This window comes from Carettochelys insculpta, chromosome 24 (genome assembly GCF_033958435.1).
Source record: "Carettochelys insculpta isolate YL-2023 chromosome 24, ASM3395843v1, whole genome shotgun sequence".
NCBI lineage: Eukaryota > Metazoa > Chordata > Testudines > Carettochelyidae > Carettochelys > Carettochelys insculpta.
In genome coordinates, this window is record NC_134160.1 from 11168030 (window position 1) to 11183224 (window position 15195).

The following is a 15195-nucleotide window of genomic DNA, read 5'->3' on the forward strand; positions in this document are numbered from 1 at the left end:
ACATACCAACTGCATCCCACGTGCTGCATCTGATGCTCGCGCCCATTCAAAGCTACTGCCAGGGAGTTGTCCTGTAGGGCCCAATGGCTGTGTCATTCACTCCCACATGGCCCCAGGGTGAGCTCCTGTGTATTAGGGGTGAAGATCTGGGCTTCTGCATTCCCTGGCTGCTGCAGTGTACATTCCATGTTGCAGGGATTCATTTTCTGGTGCTATGATGGGCAACCTAGGCTAGTGGGTGCCCCTCCTTCACCTCCATGGGCCACAAGGCTGTTGTAACAAAGACAGTCTGTTGGTAGGGAAGTTTTGCTAACTACCTGGCATACCTAGAAATGCTGGGTTGCGCCAGTGGCCCCATAGCAGTGCCTTGATTGGAGGTCATAGGAGTGCATGGCTCTCTCCATCGCCTCTCGTCACGTGCTGCCGCTCTACATGCCTGTCACTCAATAATACTGGTAGGAATAAAACTCGCAGAGGGAAACTGGTGGAACCTGGCACCTCAGTGCCTGGGCAGCAGTCAACAAAGTGTCTCACGGGTTATGCACACAACTCTGACAGGCCGCATGCAGGCTGCTGGTTTCTCACCTCTCTTCTGCTGTGTTATGTTAAGGGCCCCTGGCCCATCTGGATGGGAATCTGTATTCCTGTGTGTTGGCTGTACCACCAAACCTGCCCTGTCTGGCACCTTCTCGCCTGCCTCGCTGGCTGGAAGCTTAAACCCTGTTGCTCATAACTCCTGCTGCAAGCAGCTTTTCCAAGGATTCCCAACCTGTGGGTTGGGACCCAAAAATGGGTCGCCATTAGATTTTTTTCTGAGGGTCGCCAGCTGGGCTGCTCTGAACCTCACGTGGCTCTTTAAGGAGCCATTTGCAGCTGCTGCCACTGTTCGCTCCTCTGGCTCCAAGTCCCTGCCCTGCCGCACTGAAATGGAGCTCGATTGAATTAGTGTAATGGCCAGCAGGAGGGATTCGGCCATTTAATTGGTTTAATGTCCGAATCCCTCCTGCCGACCATTAAACTGAGTCCTGTTTCAGTGTGGCAGAGCAGAGAACTGCCCATGCTGCAGGAGAGGGAAGGGAGCAGGAGGGTGGGGGAGCCATGTGGAGGAGGTGTCGGTGGCCTGGTGAAGGAGCAGCCGGGGGGCAGCAGCGGAGCTCGTGTGAGGTAGGTGGGGGGAGCATTGTGGGTTGTGAGGGGTTTAAGGCGGGGGGCAGGGGGGTGGTTTGGGGCTGTGAGGGGTTTTAGGCCGGGGGGGCAGTTTGGGGCTGCAAGGGGTTGAAGCTGGGGGGAAGGGAAATCAAGATTTATTAGCAACTTCCTGGGGAGAGCCTCCCCCGCCTGTCCCCCCGTTTGGAATTGCCTTGCGTCACAAAGTCTTTCTGAATCATCACAGTGGGTCGCTGTCTCAAAGGTTGGGAACCGCTAACGTGACCCTCCAAACAGCTCCCCCCAGCCCCGCGCTCACTCAGCCCCATGCCCGCCTGATCCAGAAGCATCCCCTGTGCTCTTTCCCCACTCGTTAGCAGAGATCGATGGGGATGCTGGGCCTGGCGAGCTTTGCCATCAGCAGCAGGTGCCCGAGCTGAGTGAGTTCTGACCCCCACATGCCAGGCCACAGGGCCATCCTGCCAGGCCAGACGTGAGCAGGGCTACATCTGTGTCTTGATTTTTTTTTTTTTTCTTCTTCTTCCCCCAGCTCCCCGTAACATAAGACCCAATATTACATAAATAATTGAAGCTGCTGTCGGCTCCAGCGTGCACAGGGCAGCTGGTAACGCTGTTCTCCTCTTTCTGGACGCATAGCCCTGGGCAGGATGTCTTGGTGCTGGGTCTCCCCACCCCTTGCTGAACTGGCAGCTGCAACTTAATCTTCCACCTTTATGCTCCCTTCTGTGTGTCCCAGAACGTAGGGGCTGGAGGAGTTCAGCCCTGCTCACTGACAGGTGAAACACAATAGAAGCTGCCTGGATGTCAGACTAGCACAGAGAAGCGAAACGTTTCATGCAACAGAGCTATGCTATTTCATCAAGCAGCCCAGGTGCCCGTTAGGCCCAGCCCTGCAAGAAGTGTTTCTGCCACACTTACAAGGCTATCTTCTGCCTCCTGGCCCCAGATGCCCTGTGGGATGTGGCTGGTAAATTCCTGCACCCCTGGCTGGCAGGGAGGTGTGCCTGATGCAGGGTCATTTGCAGAATTGCCGCAGGCTGCTTGGGAGGGTGCACCTAGCCAGCAGCTCCGGATGCCTCATCTGACAAGTCCCCAGAGTAGCCAGGTAACTGCACGAGTCACCCCTTCTTGTCCCACTGCCTTCCCCTGGGAGGGGGCATGACACCAGCTCTGGAGGGAAGGCAAGCAGCTGTCAGGCTGGTGGGACTGGGAGGGCCCTGGCTCTGTCAGTGCCACACGGGGCAAAATCTTACAGTCGACTGCTTTTCTTTCGTTCCTAGGACAGAGAAATCAAAATCCCCCGGCAGCTGGGAAGAGGCCCAAGTTCTTTCATCCCTGTGGAAGAGGTAAGGGTGTAAAGCAAATCGATTTCCCTGAGGCTCCTGTGGCTGGGACTTGGAGGGGAGATGAAGATCTGATTTCCAGCCCCTGCTTGCCAGGGCGGGAGAGCCCTGGAGAAGGGGAACTGTCTGACACTGTAGTGCAGGGGTGGGGAGGGGAGGCTCCAAACCCTAACCAGCTGAGTGTGGTGGAAAGGAGTGTGGCCTTGCGGATCAGAGCTGGTGTGGATATGTGGGTGTGCCGGAGCTTGGGATGGGACCAGGGAAGGGGGCATAAAATTCCCTTTTTCTTTGCTTTCTGCCCATACTTTCAACCTCGGTGTGAGTGAGCTGCTCCGGATGGTGAGACGGGTGGTGGCTGTGGAGGAAGGGGCATAGTCCTGGTGCAGGACATGGGGTGGGGAGGGGCCCTTGCGACAGCAAACCCCAGGCAGGCCGGCAGGGAGAGAGGTCTGCTGGCCCCCAGCATGGGGCCCAAAGTCCGGCTGGACTCTAGGAGCAGGAGGGTGCTGGTCTCCGTGGCTTTGGCTGCTGGCAGGCTGCATGGGCCCTGCCTGGGCTGCTACACACAGGAAGAAAATTTCTTCTCTCCCCTCCCCTGGCGGGGGGCCACGAATGAGGGGGGATTCAGTCAGAACCGTTCAGGGGGGCTGCCCAGTTGGGTGGCCGGCCAGGCTCCGGATTTCCCTCTGCCTCCCGCTGCATTGGCGGATCCGCTGTGGGCCCCCTGCAGAGACAGAGCCTTGTCCCCCGCCAGCTCAGATAGCAGGCGCAGTTAGGTGGTGACTCCATCCCAGTGCAGAGCTTGTCAATACCTTCCAGGCAAAGGGGGCTGCCTGGCCCCGGCTGAGTCCTGGCTTCCCTTTGCGTCAGGCCACAGGGCAGGGGCTTTCCTCCTCCCCCTCTGGGTCTCATTGCTTTATTTAGCCCATGACCTTCACCGCAGGGCTCACAAACAAGGAGCTCATTGCCTGGTCATGCCCATCCAGTTGCATCATCTGCCTTTCTAGCCCTGGGGCAGGGACTAAGCAACTCCCCATTGGCCTGCTCCTGGAACTGCTCCAGGCTGGATACCCTCTGGGCAGGTAGCCACCTCTGTCTGACTCACGGCTGGCACGTCCCAGCAGAGTCCCGACTGGCCAGCAACTGTATCGCCGTGTTCCCAGGCTGGCTGCATGGACAATTCTTCCCCTGCTGACTGACGTCAGGGTGCAGAGCTGGGCACCTGCTGCTCCTTATCAGGGCTTTCTTGTTGTTGTAACCCCTGCTGCTGGGGGCGTGACAGGGGAGGAGAGGGCATGGGGAGGGTGGGGTGAACAAACAGCTGTGTTGCATCAGCTGGCGGGGCGCCAGGCCTGCTGCAGGAAACAGATCAAGCCCTTCGCCAGGCAGATTTCTGTTGGTTCCTCCTCCAAGCCCTGGGGAGCTGAGCGATCGCCTCAGGAGATAACAGTTAGCCTCACAACTGATGCAGGCCGATTCTGAGTCTTGTGTGTGTTGCCCTAGGACCCTCAGCTTGGCCCTGTTACGCCAGGTGCTGTACAAACCAAGGGACTCCTCATTCCAGGGAGCTTGTGATAGGAGTATTAGTTCCTCCTGGCTTTAGGGGACCTCTGTCCCCAGCACTGCCATGGCCTCAGCAGGACTCTAGGCATGTAGTTTACCCCCTGGTTTAGCACAGGAGTGGGGGCATCATGGGCTCAGGATTGTACTGCACCTCTAGAGCCTAGGCCTAAGGAGCTGCCTGTGTAAAGCCTGGTGCACTGTGAAAGCCAAGGGGTATCTCTTGAGACATGGAGATATACCTGTCTCCTAGAATGGGAGGTCGTAGAGTCACAGCCCCCTAGCACCATCCCTGACAGACTTTTTAAATCTGACCTGCCCCAGTTTTCTGCAAGGCCCCTGAAGGGGTGAACTCGCAACCCTGGGTTTATAAGCTCAGTGCTCTAACCGCTGAGCTATCCCTCCCACCCTTTCTATGCTTGGTACAGAAAAGCACCTGAGCAAAGTCTTTGTTCTCTGTAGCCCAGACCTCCTGAGCCCCTGCCTGGCTGTGGGACTGCTGGAGGGGTAGGGAAATGTGGGGTGTTGAAATGACCCCAGAGCACACAGTGCCCTCTGGGGACAGGTCTGGGCGGTGAGCTGCGATGCTTGTGCTGTTAGCACATGAATCCTGTCATTGCCTATATGTTCCCCACTGACAAATGGGGCTGGGAGCCTCATTGGGGGGCTGGAAGCCTCGTGCAGGAGGCTGGTTCCTCAGCTTTTCTCTCCCCACAGATCCTGCAGGAGGGCGTGGAGAGGGCCCAGCGGCAGCTCTTCATCGAGGCCTTCGTCTCCACGGGTAGGGTGGATAACGTCACCATGGTGATGGGGCTGCACCCGGAGTACCTGGCCAGCTTCTGGAAGACACAGTACCTGCTGTTACACATGGATGGGCCCCTGCCCTACCACAAGCGCCACTACATCGCCATCATGGTACGTGGCCTGGGCAGGAGGCGGGCACTTGGCCCCGGTGGGGCAGGGCACCCCGGGAGGGGGTCGGTGCCTTAGCAGAGCACTGCTGGGGGTGGGAGAAGGGGAGTAGATCTCAGCAGAGGCAAATCTGGGCTGATGAGCTCGGCTGGGATGTCCCGGGTGGGGAAAGAACCAGAGGGAACATCAGGACAGCCCTGACTTGACTCCACAGGTCCAAGCACTACATCTTGGTTCCCAGCCTGCAGGCTGAGCCCATCGTCTGGAAAACAAACTCCCTGCCCCTGCCCCAGCCCCATGCAACTGCTAAAAGCTCTCTGGGATCTCTACGCCTGCCCCCACCTTGGTTGGCCCGTCAGGAGCAGCCCCATGCGCAGGGCCCTTCCTCAGCCGACACTCCCACTCCGACCATGCGTCCTCCCCCACGTTAATGGGGCTGGCCTGGCCCCTGCTGTGGGCATGTGAGTTGGTGCCGTTGTCACGAGGGGGGCAGCTTGCGTTCTTGTCCATCCCACGCCCTGTGCTTGGGGACATGCTGCACTGGAGGCCCTGTAGATGGGCGGCCCCCATGGGTGGGAGAGGTGTTCCTCACCATAATCTCCGCCCCGTGGCCAGGCAGCGGCCAGGCACCAGTGCTCCTACCTGGTTGGCTTCCACATGGCGGAGTTCTTGAAGGTCGGGGGGAACCCGGAGTGGCTGCAGGGCCTGCACTGTGCCTCCCAGAAACTCCGGAACCTCAATGAAATCAACAAGATCCTAGCGCACCGACCCTGGCTCATCACCAAGGAGCACATAGAGGTGAGCGCTGGAGGGAGCAGTGGTGGACGCCCAGTGATAAGCAAGCCCAGGGCTGTTTTCCCCTCTTCCCCCGCCCCCCATCCTTCTGCTGTGTCAGTCACCATAAATCAGGTGCAGCCCCATGGTGGGATGCTCCTCAACTGGGGTGTGCAGATGGACGCACGGGCGGCCTGTGGCTCTGGGCTGTCCTTCAGCTGAGCGAGCTGCTGCATTTCCCAGGGTGCGGGAATGGTGGCCCGCTGCCCTCCTGAAGCCCCTTCCAGTCATTCTCCTTCCTCCTCCCCTTTGGCATCCTGCAACCGGCCGGCGGAAAGGCCCTGACGTGGGCAGGGGGCTAAGGGTTTGCAGTGGTCTGTGCCCTGCTCCCCTCTGCCTGCCCCAGCACCCTGCAGAGGTCTCTGGTGCAAGAGGCCCACACTCGGACGAGGGCTGGGGAGGCTTCGTACTCCCCACATGCATCCTCTCTGGGGAAGAGCTGCACGAGCAATGTGTGTGCTCTTTTCAGGCCCTGCTGAAGACTGGTGAGAACAGCTGGTCCCTTGCAGAGCTCATTCAGGGCCTGGTGCTCCTCACACACTACCACTCGCTCGCTTCCTTCGTGTTTGGCTGCGGCATCAACCCCGAGACCGAGCAGGACGGGGGCCAGGCCTTCCAGCCGCCGTCGCCACGCAGCTGTGACAGCAGCCCGGCCTCTGAGGATGGAGTGAGCGGCTCTGGCGTAAGTCAAGGGCCCTTGAGCTCCAGGCATTCTTGGAGTCTGGTAGAGCTGCCCGTGCTGCCGGGGCAGAGTTGGGATGGGGGCGGCAGAGTGCTAAGGGTGAGGGAGGCTCTTGGTGAGAGGCCTGTCTTCTCTCCCCACACCCCCTTGGATGTCAGCGGGCCATCCTGAAGCTGGCCATCCTAGAATTGCTTTGGCTTCTCCCATTCTGTAACAGACTCAGCTGCCAGTCTTTCCAGACCCTGGTGCCAACGGCTGCTGGGGCTGGGTGTGGGGGGGATGAGATTTGCAGCCTTGTAAACCCTTCCCCAGGAGAACAGATGGACTGCGTGTGCTGCTGCTGAGAATGCAGCAAGCGAAAGCCGCTGCAGGGCCCGCTCTGCTGCTGTGGTTTCTTAATGGCCCCTACAGCCATCCCCAAGAGGAGCAGCCATGGTCTGCCATCCGCTGTCCCCTCCTCGCTGCCCTTAGAGTAGGGTGGCTTGGGGAGTGATGCTCAGTGGGCAGACAGAAGTAAGTGGTCTTTTGCGCTGCAGCTCTTTGGGAGGGCTCAGCAACCCATAGGAAGCATGGGAAGGCAAAGCATAAATTAGAGCACCCCCAGGGCTGCTCTAAGATACTGGGGCTACACCAAAGCCTGGTGCCAAATCTGGGAGGTGCAAAGGAGAATTGCCTGGTCCCTTGGGCTGTGCCTTGGCTGCAGTGCCTCCTGAGGGGAGCAGCAATCAGAGGCACAGTGCCCCAGTTCTCACCTGAATAGGGTTGGGCACAGTGCCAGCTTAACATCACACCGTAGGGATACCCTGAACCCCAGTGTACGGCCCATGGCCAGCGACTGACTGCTGGGTAACAGGCCAGTGGTCCCTGCCAGGACCCCTCTCAGCACTCAGGTAAAGGGGGCATTTGGTGCTTGGACCAAAGTTGGCCCATCCCTCTCCAAGCCCCCATTGGTGCTGCTGACCTCTGCATGCTCTCCCCGTCCCCAGGGCAAAGACGCCATGCAGGAGGTGGAGGTGCTGATGGCCCGGATGAAGCTGCTGCAGGAGTGCCAGCTGGAGGAGGAGGGGGTGACGCAGGAGGAGATGGAAACCCGCTTTGAGCTGGAGAAGACCGAGAGCTTGCTTGTGGCCCCCGCGGGTGAGGAGGAGGATGGGCCGAGCGGGAGGCAGAGGCGCATCCCAAGCGGGATCTGAGGCTTTGGTGGCTCTTTTGCACTGGCGATAGCCCTGCCCCGAGTTCCAGTCTCACGGTTCATTGGAGGAAAATTAGCCTGCAGGACTTGCACCTCCCAGGAGCTTTCTCTGCCGGGGCCTGTGCCAGTGGCTGGTGGCTCAGGAGTGATGTGGGGAGGTGGCTTTGCACTCCCGGGGTGGCTGCGTCCGCTGGGGGCGTCGCAGGGCACGAACCTCTCCCGGTGGTTTTGTCTCCCTGCAGTCGAGAGTGCTGAGCACGTGCTGCCTCCCAACATCCTGTGCTTCGTGGAGGATCCGGAGTTCGGGTACAAGGACTTCACGAGGAAGGGCGAGCAGGCCCCGCCCACCTTCCGAGCTCAGGTACTTCTCTCGGCTGCGGGGGGGGCGGGCACCACGGCCTGCATGTGGGCAGCTGCCTGCACGTCTTGCTCTTGGCCATTCCGGTCCCTCCGCTCCCTCCTGAACCAGAGGCCTGGCCGCCTCTGCTGCCGCTGCCCTCCCTGCAGGCCAGGCACACGGGGTGCAGAGCAGAGGTGTTGCGCAGACACCTGCTGGCCCAGAGCCGGTGTGAGCACAGCCCTGAGCAGGGCAGGTAGCAGGAGAGTGACTTGTGTCGGGCGCCCAGCGTGAGGGAGGGGCTGGGGCAGTGTCACAGCCTGCTGGGGAAGAGCTGATTCTCCTACCTCCTGGCTGTGCCTCGGCTCCGTCTGCACGGTGCCTGTGATGCCTCCCCATGGTAGTCACCCTGCCGCCCCAGTCAGAGGGGGGCAGGCTCAGCCAGAACAGGTGACCGGCTCCTGACCCCAGGGGGTCATGCTTGGTGCTGGCAGCGGTTTGTACACTCTGGGCCTGGCCCTCTCTCAGCCATCACCAGCGGGTCCCCATCTGGGCAGCTGGGTACTGTGCTCCAGGCCCGTGTTTTCTCTGGCGGTCTGAGCCCAGGTCTGCAGAGGGGCTCCCTTGTGGCCAGGTCCTCTGCTCCTGTATCAGTTCTGGAGCCTCTGTCCCAGCACCCATCTCCTTGCAGGATTACACCTGGGAGGACCACGGCTACTCGCTAATTAACCGCCTGTACCCAGACGTGGGGCAGCTGCTGGACGAGAAGTTCCAGGTGGTCTATAACCTGACCTACAACACCATCGCCATGCACAGTGGGGTGGACACCACCATGCTCCGCAGGGCCATCTGGAACTACATTCACTGTGTCTTTGGGATCAGGTAGGTGTCGTGCGTTCATGGCTTTAGATTCAGGAGGAACCAGTAGACACCAGGGACAAACTCTATTTTAGCCTTTATTGATGCCCAGATCAGTACAGGCAAGTAAATGCAGAGTTACGTAAATTTGTTTCAGTACAGAGGATGAGTGACAATGGTAATATAGTGATGCTCACACACTGGAGAGTGTACAAGGTGCTCTGTTTTTAGCAGTGTGACTATTCATGAGCTCATTTTATAACTCCTACGCCGTTCTACCGTTCGCAAACTTACAGTTGTCAAGCAGAAGGTCTTGGCCTCACTCCTTTCCCATGCACAGACACATCCACAATGTATTCGCCGCTAAGAACGGATTACGGCGAATACGGTGGCGGATTATCTTATTCAATCCCTTCCAACTGATTATTTCTCTTTACCTACGTTTACACTTGACTGGGTCACTCTCTAATAGCATCTACCAATCAACTACTGATTATCTAAGGCGTCTATTCTGCCTATGCCTAGGATACAGCTTATCACTCGGAGGCTGTGTCTACACGACCACCTTCCTTCGAAGGAAGGATGGTAATTAGGGTGTTGGGAGTTTACTAATGAAGTGCTGTGGAGTTGCCGCAGGGGGGAATTTGCTTAATGAAGTGCTGCCTATGCACGGCAGCACTTCATCAGTAAACTCCCAACACCCTAATTGCCATTCTTCCTTCGAAGGAAGGTGGTCATGTAGACAAGCCCAGAATGTTGCAAAACTCTTGTACTTCACTGTCGGTTCTTTGGCTGCATCTGAAAGTTTCTGCTTATCCACGAATGAAATGTACTAGGAACAGTTATCCTGGCCGCAGCACGTCCCATTGCCCTGTAGGGAGGATAAATGATGGTACAAGAGAACTTCGTTTTTTGGTTTAACAAAATTGAATGTATTTGCACTGGCGACTCCCTTTGTAGCGTAGGGAAGATGGATGATGGCACAAAATGTTCCTGCCTCTGATTTTTTTTCTTTTTTTACTCCCTCCGATTCTCTGCTCCAACCCCTCCTCCAGCCTGGCCTGAGTGCTGAGCACCAGACTTCAAAACAGGCCAGAACTGAGTTCAGTCACAGCTCTTTATGCTGAGCAGGGGAAATATGGCTGACTTTATTCCTGTGGTCACAGTGGGGTTGCCTGAACTCCTGTATGCTCAGGCTCCCTGCTCCCCAGCCATGTCATACCTTCAGATACTCACTCCCTCTTTTCTCCTCTGTCCCCGGGTTGCTGCATGCCTCCGTTCTAGATTCTCCAGCTGAATTGTCCTCGGGGGAAGAGGTGAGGGGCCTGGTTGTAATCCAGCTGAGAGGCAGCCGTGACCTAAGCCCTGCCCGTCTGCAACAGAGTGGTGGTCTTGATGCAGTCGCTCTGGGTCCTATTGTGCATGGCTGGCCTGCCTGGGGCCACCTCATTCATGGCTCTGGGCTGCCCTGCAACAACAGGGCCCATGTTTTGATGTGGGGGCAGGAGGGGAAGAGTTCAAGCTGTAGGGCTGCCGCAGAGGGAGGGAGGGAACAAGAGCTGGGCTGAGGCCCTGGTCTCCCTTCAGGGTAAAGTGAATTCTTCCATCCCCTCCTAGGTATGACGACTATGACTATGGGGAGGTGAACCAGCTTCTGGAGCGCAGCTTGAAAGTCTATATCAAAACGGTGGCCTGCTACCCGGAGAAGGTGACCAAGCGGATGTACACCCACTTCTGGAGACACTTCAAACACTCCGAGAAGGTGCGTCTCCTGCGCGGGCTGGGCACCGCCATCCGCTCTCCAGTGCGGGCAGTGGCTGAGGTGAAGCAGAAGAGGAGGAGCTGGGTCACACCAGCCCAAGGCGATTGCTTAGGGTCCCAAGCAGCTCAAAGGGCCACCTGTTAATTGCTGCGGGGCATGAAAATGTTCTTGCTTAGAGCCCCCACAGGGCCAGAATCAGCACTGACCCAGCCCCCTGGGCCTGTCTTGTGCCCACTACCATGACGCTGTCTTCGGGGGGAGGGATCCCTCTGTCCAGTCCAGCACCCAGCCTGCCCCAGTGGCTGAGGGTCTGGGGAAGGTGTGTGGGGGACTACCCAGAATGCACTGCTGTGCTGCCCTGCCCTGTGGGGTGGGGATTACCCAGAATGCACTGTTGGGCTGCCCTGCCCTGCCCTGCCCTGTGGAAGGGGTTACCCAGAATGCACTGCTGGGCTGCCCTGCCCTATGCAGGGAGGGCAGACCTCCTTTTCTGACCACTGCAGCCAATGGCTACCCTGGGCTCTCCCCAGGCCCTGACGAGTCCTGGCACCCGCCTCGCTCTCTCCCGGTGGTAGGGTTGTGGTGCCGTGCCGTGCCGTGCTGTGCATTGCAGTGACTGGCTGTTCGTAACACCCCACCCCTGTCTCTCTGGCCGTTCCAGGTGCACGTCAACCTGCTGCTGCTGGAGGCCCGGATGCAGGCAGCCCTGCTGTACGCGCTCAGAGCTGTCACCCGCTACATGACCTGACGAGGCTGCGCTCCCCACACCCTGCCAGGCACACACCTCGCTGTGCGGGATCGGGGAGCCAGACTTGGCTTTGGAATCAGTCAGAAAAGACTTGGGGCGGGGGGGGGCCCTGGGACCCAGGGGCCTCCCCTCCCCACTCTCCGGGGGCCGTGCCTCCCTTAGCCGTTGTTTAGCCCTTCCCCTGTGCAATGAAGACCCTCCTCTGCCGTCCCAGTGTTCCCACAGAGGCCGCCTGGCAGGAGCCGTCCTGTGCCCTCCCGGGGGCCAGGCTCCATGCCAGGACTCTTGCTGCTGCCTTGGACGTGGGGGCGGGTCACCGAAGCTGATGTGCCTTTATAGTGTTAGTGTGTAATGAACAGGGACTGAGCTCCCTCAGGGGGCCACTGCTGCCCTCCTCTGTGCCATGCACGACTTCTCTGAGCCTCGTGACTACTGCACGGGACCGGGAGAACTGAGCTGCTGGGCCTGGGGCCAGGGCCCTGCCGAAGGGACGGGCCTTGTCTCCTACCAAAGAGATCTCCTCAGCGTTTACCTGGCTACCGCCAGTGTACTTCCGCTCTCCACAGCCATAGGGCGGGAAGCCTGGGAGCCAGCCCTCCTGGTGCTGCCCATGAGTCAGGACGGGGCCAGGGGCGGGAGGGCTGAGGGCACAAATACACCTGGCGGCTGCCACGGCCACCACCCGCCGTTTCTCTTCACCCTGTGCCTGCTGCCCTTGTTTCCTGAAATGCCTACAGGAGCTGGCCAGGTCTCTGGTGGCCATGAGCTGTGGTGTGTGAGGGGTTTAAAACCATGCTGAGCTGAGGAGCAATAGCCTGCCTGCTCCCTTGAAGGCCTCAGGGCTGTGGCTGGAGGGAGGTGTGGGGGGGAATGCTGTGTTTCTGTTCTGTACAGCCCTGCCTTGGAGGGCTGGCGAGTGCTTGTCCTCACAGGGTAACCTGAAGCCAACGCCTTCGTGTGCAGCACTAGCCCTGCAGGCGCACACCTAGGCCGTGTGCTGTGTGGGAACATCTCTCTACCTTTGCTGTAACTTCAGCCACAAGCTCCTGCTGTCAGGGGTCAAGCAGGGGGAGCCTCTGACAATGATCCAGGCCCCGCCGCCTCCAGGCCTCTTGGACATTGGACTTTGCAGGTTCTTGGGCTGTATGGGTGAGGCCCTGCCATGGTGAGCCACCTGCAGGAAGCACCCAAGGGTGTCTCCTATACTGGGAGTGCCTAGGAGAAGCAGATATTGCCTGCTGGGGGCAGACTGCAGTGCCCAGATGCCCCCTGGCTGAGTTAATCTTATGCACATCCTGCTCCTTCTTGGTCCTGAGGTAGTTTGGCTCCAGCCTCCTCTGCTTGGGGCAACACTGCCTTTGTATCCAGGGAGCTAAACTGGGTCAAACCTCCCCAGAACATGCATCACTGCCACTCCTAGCACCCCAGGGAGATGGGCGAGGCGCTCAATGGTGGAGAAATCTTGGAAGGCTGCTGCGTACCTGGCCTAGTCCTGAATCCAGCCTCAGCTCTCTTTCCGGAGCATCCCGTTTCAACCCGAGTTCCCCTGTATCTCTTCCGCATCTAGTGCCTCCCCCTGCTTTGTCCTGCTGAAAAGTCATGTCTCAGAACTGGCCCTTGCTATAGTCCTTGGAAGTAGGCAGTGTCTGTGCTAGAGGGATGGGGCCATGTGACACTTTCGGCATGCATCCTTTTTCCTATGTGACTGTCTCGCCCCATGGATGCTCTCAGGAGGCCCTCAGGGTAAATTTACTCCATAGTACTGCTTACACCCCACTAGGGCTCTGTGCCACTTACCATCCTCTCTGCTGAAGCAGGGTAGAAGAAGTGCCCAGGCCTAACCCTGGCATCAATGCACAGAGGGGAATTGCCTTCCTTGTACCAAAGACAGAAGCACCATTTGCCTCTTCAGTCCATCCCAGAGCCCTGCGCTGTGGATGCCACACCAGATTCTCCGCAGGAGTCAAACAGTGTGGGAATTTTCAGCAGCCCTCTTAATTGCAGTCAATATTTTGATTCACTCAAAACACACATGTAACTAATCTGACTTGACGGCCACCTGTAGAGACTTTGAAGGGGGCAATGATTATGCAGTGATGTCCATTTAGAACATGTGATGCTTACGACCCACTTTTTCTGCCTGGGGCAGATCACCTCTGGCCACGGCACTTTTCTGGACAGCGTGACCAGGTGTGTGTTATGCACTCTGTTGTAAAGCAAGGACTGTGCACACGCTCTTGGTGTACAATGCATGTGTGTAATACACACTCCATTGCCAAGCAAGGCTCGTGTCCAAACAGACTATTTTTACACACGCCCAGGCATTTGCCTTGCTCTTACAGCGTAATGTGTTGTGCCTCCTTTTCTCTTTCTCTCTTCACAAGTGTGGGACCTTGTAGTGAGTCCTGTACTCTACTACAGCATTGCCTGGTCTGGCAGCTGTTGAGTGCACTGTGAACCCAAGAGACAGTTGGCCCTGTTTTATGAGAGAGGCTGCTCCTGCAATATGGGGCGATATGATAGAGGTATATAAAATCATGAATGGTGTGGAGAAAGTGAATATAGAAAAATTATTTACCTTTTCCCATAATACAAGAACTAGGGGACACCAAATGAAATTGATGGGTAGTAGGTTCAAAACTAATAAAAGGAAATTTTTCTTCACACAGCGCACGGTCAACCTGTGGAACTCCTTGCCGGAGGAGGCTGTGAAGGCCAGGACTCTATTAGGGATTAAAAAAGAGCTCAATAAATTTTTGCAGGTTAGGTCCATAAATGGCTATTAGCCAGGGGTAAAGTACGGTGCCCCTCGCCTTCAGTACAAGGGCAGGAGATGGATGGCAGGAGATAAATCACTTGATCATTGTCTTCTGTTCTCCTTCTCTGGGGCACCTGGCATTGGCCACTGTCGGCAGACGGGATACTGGGCTGGATGGACCTTTGGTCTGAACCAGTATGGCCATTCTTATGTTCTTATGCAAGCTGGCTTCTCTCCTGCACCCTTGTGTGAGGTGAAATGCTCTTGCTCTGCTGACAGGTTTGCCCAGGGTGAGGTCTGGACAGCAGCATCCCTTTTTCTAGGGGTGTTCTCGTGCGCAGTTGCCCAGTCCTGCCTGCTCTTAGGGAGGGCCACAAGGTGGCTGTGTATGACTTGGGGAAGCGGGGAGGGGTAAAGCAGATGTCTGTAGCTTTATTCAGTTGTGCCAGAGCATTTCACGCTCGTGCAGGTCACTGTGAAATGCCCATTGTCAGAGCTTTGCTGGTCAGCAACTGACAGGCCGCCGGTCGCTGCAGGTGAAGGGCTCTGCTCGGTTTTGCTGAACCTGAATTCTGTGTAAGTTATTGTTTTTTGGATGTGTTTCCTCATAAGTGGGCATGAAAATGCTGACTCTTGTGACTTTGCTGCCAATTCTGTTTTGATTAGAAATAAAGTTAGTTTTGTTTTGTTTTTTTCCCCCAAACCCTTCATTAATTCCCTTCCCCAGGCTCTGCCCTTCCAATTCCACTCCTGTGTCTGAAATGAACTCCAGCAATGGCTGCAGGGAGTCTGCTCTGCCTGCCTAGGGAGTGAAACACACCCCAGGGCAGCAAGCCAGTACTAAGCCTCTGCTCCACAGGCTCTGGTGTGATGCATGTGGGATGCTGAGCACACTGGAAAATCTGGCCACTTGTGTCAGTGCCTAACACAGGAACTGAGCTGTGGGGGCAGCCATGTGATGGTTGCTCTTGGAACCTGGGCCCCAGCTGTGCAGCAGCCATGTGCCCCCTCTGCAGAGGGCTGTCAGCCATTGTGAACTCAG

The 15195-nt window shown here is 57.5% G+C and overlaps 1 protein-coding gene across 2 annotated transcripts in view; it reads left to right on the forward strand.

The window, feature by feature from the left end:
- The window catches only part of SESN2 (sestrin 2), a 28160-nt gene extending 13311 nt beyond the window's left edge, over positions 1-14849 (forward strand). The window contains exons 2-10 of one of the 2 annotated variants that reach the window (XM_074976429.1): positions 2448-2513; positions 4788-4985; positions 5598-5780; positions 6286-6498; positions 7485-7635; positions 7933-8051; positions 8719-8909; positions 10503-10647; positions 11309-14849. In XM_074976429.1, coding sequence (XP_074832530.1) covers positions 2448-2513; positions 4788-4985; positions 5598-5780; positions 6286-6498; positions 7485-7635; positions 7933-8051; positions 8719-8909; positions 10503-10647; positions 11309-11395 — 1353 coding nt within the window. In that variant the 3' untranslated portion in view covers positions 11396-14849. The remainder of the gene's footprint in view (positions 1-2447; positions 2514-4787; positions 4986-5597; positions 5781-6285; positions 6499-7484; positions 7636-7932; positions 8052-8718; positions 8910-10502; positions 10648-11308) is intronic. The other variant, XM_074976430.1, reaches the window with a different exon arrangement.
- Positions 14850-15195: the final 346 nt, after the last annotated feature.